The sequence below is a fragment of the Tupaia chinensis genome, unplaced genomic scaffold (assembly GCF_000334495.1).
Source record: "Tupaia chinensis unplaced genomic scaffold, TupChi_1.0 Scaffold000548_1, whole genome shotgun sequence".
NCBI classification, from domain to species: Eukaryota; Metazoa; Chordata; class Mammalia; order Scandentia; family Tupaiidae; genus Tupaia; species Tupaia belangeri.
In genome coordinates, this window is record NW_006160060.1 from 1,021,846 (window position 1) to 1,030,054 (window position 8,209).

The window sequence follows — 8,209 nt, forward strand, 5'->3', positions numbered from 1 at the left end:
CTGCCTGGGGAGTCGTGTGAGTGTGGGCGTGTCGTGCGGGTCGTCGCTGAGCGTGGTCTTCAGGTTTGTGTAGGAGCACAGAGCAGCGCTCCCCTCAGGAGGACTGGCCAACCCCTCCCTGGCTGCGCCGTGTGCTGGTCCCTCTGCCCCGGGCTCCGGGGCTGCTCTGCATCTGGCTGTGTTGGATGGCGCTGACGTGGACACAGGTATCTGTTGGAGCACTTTTAGTCCTTGTGGGTGTTCCCCGTTCTTCTGGGTCTATGCCCAGAACTGCTGGGTCATGTAGTTCTCTTTTCAATGAGACGGTTTTGGTGCTATAGCTTGTGTGTGCACGAGAGTGTGAGTGCATGTGCCAGAGTGTGACAGCCCCCCTGCCCTGTGGTCCTAGACACGCGTATGCACGGCCAGCCTGTATTTCAGCTGAAGGGGCCAGGACCCAGACTGTGGTTGGCCACGCGGGACCTGGCGTCATCTGCACAGCACCTAGCCAGGTGCTGCTGGGCTGACCTCACTGCAAGTTTGCTAGGAGCCATGACGTTTCCAGGAGTGACGCTGCTGCTCCGGGTGCCACTAACTGCACCTGTTTCCAGTCCTCTGAGCCCTGGCTAGCGCTCGGGGCCTCCCAGGAGGCTCGAAGACCTTGTCGCTTCGGTGACACAGCAGCTCTTTTGTTGGCCGTGCTGCCCCTTGAGCTGCTTCAGCCTTGCATGCGCCTGGCCCCTCTTCCTCGGGAGACTGGGGAGCAGCCCTTCCCTGACTCCGGCCCCTGTGGGCCTGAGCGGTTAGGGTCAGGGTTAGAAGCCTAGGACTTCGCACTGGCTTCCTAGAGACAGTCAGTCAGTGAGCGCAGGTAGGACAGACGGAGCAGCCCTCAGAGCTTCCCGGCACGGTCTGTGCGTGGTGGTCAGCCCCGCGGGCATGCTGGGGCCCACAGCAGACGGTGTCTTCAGGGGTGAGTGAGTGCTCTGCTGGGCTGCCCCAGGGGAGGTCGCCCTGTGCTGGCGGACGGGGAAGGGCAAGGTCCCATCTCCGTGATGATGTGTTCCATGTACTGCCGAAGCTGAGCTCTGAGTGTTCCGTGTTCCAGATTAAACCGGATCGCCAATCAGGTGGCCGTGCAGCGGAAGAAGCAGTTCGTGGAGCGAGCGCACAGCTACTGGCTCCTGAAGCGGCTGTCACGGAATGGCGCGCCCCTGCTGCGGCGGCTCCAGTCCAGCCTGCAGTCCCAGAGAAGCTCGCAGCAGGTATGTGGCGCGGCCTCCCGCACGCCCAGGCCGCACCTCCGCCAGAGGCGCCGGCTCAGGCCCCAACTCCTCCCGACCCCAGGCTGTCTGCCCCGCTATCTGTGCAGGCATTGCGTGCTCCGTGCCCCTCATGCTGCTCAGGTGTGAGCTCCTCCTTTCCTGTCCTTGCACGTGCCCCAGCGTGACTGCCAGGGCTGCAGGGCTGCTGGGTGGGGCAGCAGGAGAGAGACCCAGTGAGAGCCTGCACCTGTGGGCGGGGTCTGTGTGCTGCCTGGAGTCCGGGCACTGGGGACATGGTGCGAGGCACGTTACTTTTTTACTATAACTCCTTCTTTTAAATCAAAGGGGGTGTGTCTCACTGGAGGGTTAGATGGTGAGATGGCACCCGTGGGGAGTGGCCACACTTCATTCTCTTCTCCATCTCTCCCTGTCAGGGTTTGGGCACACGTGCACTTCAGTTGCTGTGTTTTCCAGATGCTGGGTCTGGGGCTGAAAGTCATGTGGTTGGTGTTGTGGGATCTCGCTGCCCCAACCACCATGCCACAGTCTGACCCAAGGCTTTGTTTTTTTTTAAGACTTTTGCCATAGGGCACACGTACTTGCTGAAAAGAGACCAGAGTCAGAGAGAGAGTGAGTGTGTGAGAGAGAATCCCCCTGCACCCATGCTGGGAAAACGGCCATGCTATAGTCCCTTATTCTCCATTCTCTCAGGACTTTGGGCATGCATATACATGTGCTCAACGTGATTTTTTTCTTTCTTTCTTAAATAATTTAATATAATTTTATTTATCATCATTATTTTAAAAATTTGCTAGGACATATCCACTCACTGGGGAGAGAGGGAGGGAGAAAAAGTGAGAAAGCAAGCTGTCAGGTCTGGGACTCTAATTATGGTCAGCCATGTTGTGAGTCCAGCACCTTAACCAACACGCCAATGTGATGTTCAAGCTGCTAGTTTTGGAAATTTAAGTTATCCTACATACAGTCAGCCATGTGGGATCCAGTACCTTTACCACTGCCACCTGCAGTCCACAAGGCATGACTGACTTTTTTCCTTCCACTTTCTTAGATATTTGCCATATGGTGTGTGTGCCTGCTGGAGACAGAGACAGTGAGAGGGAAGTGAGAAGGCACCTCTTTGGGGATGGCCAACTGCAGACTGTTAGTACCTTCATCATCTCAAACCCCAAGGGCCATGCTGTCAGGTGCCGGGCTCTGATAAGCTGTCCCTGTGGTCACTGTGGGACCGCCCGGAGCCTCTGAGTGCCTGGCAGGCTGTGGGTGTGGGTGTGGGTGAGAGCTCCAAGGTCCAGTCTGGCTTACCCGCAGGCCTGGCGGTAGCCATCGCCACCACGGGCACATGGTGCAGTGCTCCGGCCCCACGTGCCCACCGCTGGGTCACTCCCCTCTGCGTCCTGCCTCCTGGATGCGCCCAGCTTCATCAGTCCCCTTACTGAGTGGGCACATGTCACCAGGCTTCGTCCTACAAGAGCCTGGCTCCGGGCAGAAGCTGGAACAGAACAGCCCACCTCGCTTGAACGAGCAGCTTGGCTCTCGGTCGCACAGCGCCCTGGGGAGGCCTGGCCCACGGGAACGCCCACTCAGCTGCAAGGCCTCCGTGCCAGGGGAGAAGCCTGGGCAAGGGGCTGGTGACCTGGGGTAGGGAGTGGCAGAGCTTGTGGGAAGGAGGACACGGGTGGCCCAAGGCTTTGTCCTTGCTGCGGTGACCACGGAGAGATGGCCTGACCACAGGAGGTTGGAAGGGGCACCCCACGTGGGTCACAGCTGGAGCACAGAAACAAGACACCAAGCCCTTGGCAGTGGGGGAGGGCCCTGAAAGATGTCTGGGAAGGAGCGGGGACCACAGAGGCTCCCCCTGGCCCTTGGACGCAGCCTTGTTGGTGGCAGGGTGGCAGCAGGGCCTGGGGAAGGGGTGGAGGAGGTTGCCCCGAGCTTACCCTGCTCAGGCCTCGGGCTGCTGCTTGAGCCTGCCGCACCTGCTGCTTCTGTGCTGCACTGAAAGGTCTGGGCAGGAGGCGAGGGGCTCCCTGGACCATGGTCTCGCGAGGGCTGGTGTTCTAGGGGTTTCTAGAACCGTATACCTGTGTCATACACGGGATGTGCAGTCTTTTCTTTATTGAAACTTGTTTTGTGAGTTTATTTTTTCTGTGAAAGAGGGACAGGGAGGGCGTCACCAGGAAGGCCATTTCACCCCTAGCCAGCCAGGCTCAGGCAGGCATGTGTGGACACCTGGAGACCTCGGGACCTCCCCTGCAGACCGTCTCTGCTGTGCTGCCGTGGCTGGCTGCGCACAGGACTTCACAGGACTTTTCTGGAGACCTTGGGAATACCTGATGTCACCAGTCTGGCTCACCCGTGGTCCTGGGCACCCCTCAGCTGGGTCCTGCTGAGGACCGGGAGGCCGAGGTGTGCCCTTCCCACTGGTGGGCTGTGGCAGCTGCACAGGAGGTCCTGCAAGCCTCGGCAGGTGGAAGGGCAGTGCCTCCTGGGGCTGTGCACTGGTGTAGGGGTGCGGGGGGAGGCCTCAGAGGGCTCTGGGTGGTGCGGCGTGTGGGGGGGCACGGTTTTGCTCGAGGGGCACATGCAAGTGGCCTTACAGGCTGGGGACGACCGCTCCTCAGCCTGCCCTGCCCCTGCGCGCTCACTGTCCTCTGAGCTCGTCCTGCGCTGTCAGGTGTGTCCGGTGTCAGCAGCAGCAGGGGCCTGCGACGGGAGCCTCCTCCTGCAGAGCTGGCTGTTCCGGCTGCAGGGCTTTCACTGACTGCCTGGCTCTGCCCGTGCCGGGGCTCTGGCTGTGCCCTCGCGGCCTGTGGGTTTCTCCTCAGGCATTGGCGCCAACACGCGGAGCCAGGCCTTCCTCCCGACGGTTTCCCCTTCTTGGAAGTTACTTCCCCTCTGTTCTGCCTGGAGGCCTCCGGAATGGGCCCCTGTAGCAGAGAGGCCGTTCAGGGAGGGAGGGTGCTCGGATGCGCTGTGCGCCTTCCTCAGTGAGCCGCGGCGTGTGTGGGGCCGCCGCGCTGCCGCCCTCGCTGCTGCTGGGTGGGTGGTCGTACAGGACGTGCTCAGTGAACTACCGGTGGGGTCTTCGGTCACCTCACTGGCCGTCAGGAGAGCTTTTCTGCTTCGCATGGTGACCAAGTCACACATCCCACTGGCTGGCATTTTCACAGGTGTCTGCTTCAGGCCAAGGACAGGATGCTTTTCAGATGCCCTTGGGAATTTGGTTTGCTAGGTTGGCTCCTCCCAGGGTTTGCTGCTCGTCCCACATGGATGGTGTGCAGTGCCCATGCACTGCCAGGGCTGCGGCTGCCTCAGGTCCCTATTGCCCTACCCCTGCCTCTTAGAAGTGAGCTGGAGTCTCACAGCCAGCCCCTTGGAAGGGGGGGTTAGAGAGGGAGAGGGTGTCGAGAGTCCGAGGAGTGTGGGACATGCCTTGGAAATGAAGAGGTAGTCGCCAACTGAGGCTGGCAGGTCGTGTGTGAGGATGACTGTCTAGGTGGGGGTCACCATCTGAATCCCAGATGTCCTGCTGCTGTGTCTCAGTAACCTGTTCCAACCCATGCTCCCTGCAGGCAGGGTGAGGTGGATCACAGGCTGTGTTTGGGCCTTGGATCTCAGGGCTTCAGAGGCCCTGGCATAGCTGGCTTTTGGGGCGTTGGGGAGCCCGAGGCCTGAGCAGGGTTGTGTGAGTGCTCGCCAGCACCTGGTCCGTGGGTGTGGGCTCCGGCACAGGCTCTGCAGGCTGGCAGGGTGCTGGCACCATGGGCTGCCCAGCAGGGCTGTAGAAATGCGTGTCTCCATGTGACCAGCTCTCTGTGCTCCTTGGTCTGAGGGTGTCATCTGCAGGATTTCCGGGGTACCTCATTTTGTTCAAGGAGCCAGAGCTACCTGAGGAGCCTGCACCTCCTGCTTCTGACCTCATAGTCCAGTGCTTTTACCTCTATGGCCCTGAGAGAGCAGTGGGTGCAGCCTGGCAGGGTAAATGACGCCCTGTGCACCTTCTGTCCCTCTGGAGGTGCCGCCCTGGGAGCAGGTGTCCTGAGCCGCACAACACCTCTGAGGGCAGGATATTTGGTGTCTTTGGGAGCCGAGAACCTTAGCGTCTTATGAGCCTGAGTGGGCCCAGCCCTGATGTCTTGAGCCTGAGTGGACCCAGCCCTAAGGTCTGTTTGTGGCTGCTCCCTGGGGGCCTCTTCTCTCTCTCTCTCTCTCTTTTTTTTTTTTTAGAGATTTTTTGCTATAGGGTGCATGCACTCGCCAGGAAGACAGAGACAGAGAGACAGAAAGCAAGAAATCACCGCCAGGGGGGATGGCCATGCTGCAATCCCTTCTCCTCCGTTCTCCTCTCGGGATCTTGGGCATGCACGTAACATGCGCCCGGCGTCAGTTTAAGCTGCCGGGTCCGGGACTTGAACCGCAGTTGACTACGTGGGAGTCCAGCGACATAGTCATTACACCAACTGCTGGTCCCCGGGGCCCTCTTTCTCAGTTCTCTAGGAGGGCCATGCACCAGGGCCCCCAGCTCTTGTGGTTACTGCCGGCTCCTGCAGGCCCTGGCCCTGGCCCCCCTGCCCGCGCATCCATTCTGGATTCTGCGATGGCCTAGTCTCTGCTCAGGTGGAGACCTCGTGCTCTGCAGAGCAGAATCCTGACCTGGTTGGGGTCATGGCTCCATCCAGCTCTGGCTTTGCGACAGCCTAAGCAGGCGCAGCCTTGGACCCTCCTGCACAGGGGTCTGAGGCCCTTTGCGGGGAGAGCCCTGCGAGTGACTGAGGGATGCTCTCTGATCCCCAGAGAGAGAACGACGAAGAGGTGAAGGCTGCCAAGGAGAAGCTGCAGTACTGGCAGCGGCTGCGGCATGACCTGGAGCGTGCCCGCCTGCTCATCGAGCTGCTGCGCAAGCGCGAGAAGCTCAAGCGTGAGCAGGTGAGGCCCCGCCCCACCCTGCCCCTCACTGCCCCCTTGCCTCCCTGCTCAGTGGTGGCTTGTCTGGGCCACGCCAGTTGGCTGTCCACCCTGGTAGTGGGGGACCTCTTTGGGAGGTGGCATTGACTTCTGCTGTGAAGGGAGCAGAAGCACAGATCCTGTGGGCTGCCGCAGCAGAGTCGTGGGCGGAGCAGGGGCCTTCCCTAGGGCGGTGCATGTGCAGTGCGTTGACAGTGGCCCCCCCATGTGGCTTTGGGCAGACGTGTCACGCAGAGGCTCCCAGGGGTGGGTGCGAGCGACATTTCTGAGCTGAGCCCCGGCTGTGGCGTGTCAGGTGAAGGTGGAGCAGATGGCCATGGAGCTGCGGCTGACCCCACTGGCTGTGCTGCTGCGCTCCGTCCTCGACCAGCTGCAGGAGAAGGACCCAGCCAGGATATTTGCGCAGCCTGTGAGTCTGAAAGAGGTGGGTGTCCTCGGCCACCTGCTGTCTGCCCGCTTGTGACTGTGGAGATCGCTTTGCTGGTCGGTGATGTGGACCTTGGGGAGTGCACTGTGTGTGCTTGCTTTTGTTCTTAAACTTGGGGTTTTACTTGAACTCATTTTTGCCTTTTTTAGTTTGCTGTAGGAAACATGCACGCGCTTGCAGGAGACAAAGTGAGAAAGCACTCCCCAGGGATGGCCATGCCGCAGTCCCCTCTATACTCCTCGTGGGAGTCTGGGGCTGCCCTCCCACTCATGCCCCTGTGTGCTTTTCAAGCTGCCCTGGGATCCAGCCACTTAACCACCATGCTTCTTGGCTGGCCCAATGAACTCATCTTTACTTTTTGTAAAGAATTATTTTACTTAATTTGTTACTATTTATTCTTTAAACATGCAGTCAGAAAGTGACAGAGCAATGGCGGGGGTGGGAAGTGAGAAAGTAAGCCACAAGATCCGGGGCTCGAACTGTGGTTGGCCACGTGGAAGTCCAGTGCCTTTAACCACCACACCACCTGCTGGCCCCATGAGCTCATTTTTAATCATGATGGTGGTATATTTCATGGTATGTTTCACAGTGTGATGGAATACAGTGTGAGGGTGGGAGGCTCCCTCAGCACTCTCAGACCTTGGCACCTGTCTGGGCAGCACACGTCATAATGTGCTTTTGGTTAAAAGAGCTTGGAGGACAGCCCGTGGCATGGGGGTCGAGGTGACCAGAGGCGTGGTTTGAGTCCCGGACCCAGCAGCTTGAAAAACAGGCTCGGCCTGTGTGTGCATGCCCAAAATCCTAAGAAGAGGATGGAGGAGGGACTGTGAAGAGGCCATTCCCTGGGGGGTGCTCTCTCACTTTCCCTTCCTCTCTCTGGTGGGTGTGCCTGCCCTCTGGCAAACTAAAAAAAAAAAAAAAAACTTGTGTGAAGAGGGTCCCTGGGAGGATGCAGGTTTACTGTCGTGTTTGGGGGTATGTGTGTGTGCACGTGTGTGTATGTGTATGCCTTGACTCTCAAAAGAAGGTGATTTTATTGCTTATGTAGAGTAATAAATTCATAAGCAGTCAAGAATCGCTTTCGCAGTTTGTAAATAATGGTTTCCCTTCCCCAAATTAGGTGCCGGATTACTTGGATCACATTAAACACCCCATGGACTTTGCCACAATGAGGAAGCGGTTGGAAGCTCAAGGGTATAAAAACCTCCATGAGTTTGAGGAGGACTTCGACCTCATCGTGGATAACTGCATGAGGTACAACGCCAAGGACACCGTGTTCTACAGGGCCGCCGTGCGGCTGCGTGATCAGGGCGGCGTCGTTCTCAGGCAGGCCCGACGCCAGGTGGACAGCATCGGCCTGGAGGAGGCCTCGGGGATGCACCTACCCGAGCGGCCCGCTGCCGCCCCACGGCGGCCTTTCTCTTGGGAAGACGGTAAGAACCGCACCGTGTTTGTGTGGAGCAGACCACGTCTAGGGGTCTTCTGCTGTGACATCAATGTGGCTGGGCTCTGTTCTGGAGCGTCCTGGGACTCTGGGCTGTTGTGCCCTCAA

At 59.0% G+C, this 8,209-nt stretch overlaps 1 protein-coding gene across 4 annotated transcripts in view; it reads left to right on the plus strand.

The window, feature by feature from the left end:
• Positions 1 to 8,209, plus strand: part of BRD1 (bromodomain containing 1) — a 50,386-nt gene that overhangs the window by 19,718 nt on the left and 22,459 nt on the right. For all 4 annotated transcript variants that reach the window (XR_001371056.2, XR_335843.3, XM_014591251.2 and 1 more), the window contains exons 3-6: positions 1,088 to 1,244; positions 6,060 to 6,191; positions 6,526 to 6,654; positions 7,778 to 8,090. Coding sequence is in view for 2 of the 4 variants with exons in the window: in XM_014591251.2 (XP_014446737.2) it covers positions 1,088 to 1,244; positions 6,060 to 6,191; positions 6,526 to 6,654; positions 7,778 to 8,090 (731 nt within the window). In the remaining 2 variants the exon portion in view is untranslated. The remainder of the gene's footprint in view (positions 1 to 1,087; positions 1,245 to 6,059; positions 6,192 to 6,525; positions 6,655 to 7,777; positions 8,091 to 8,209) is intronic.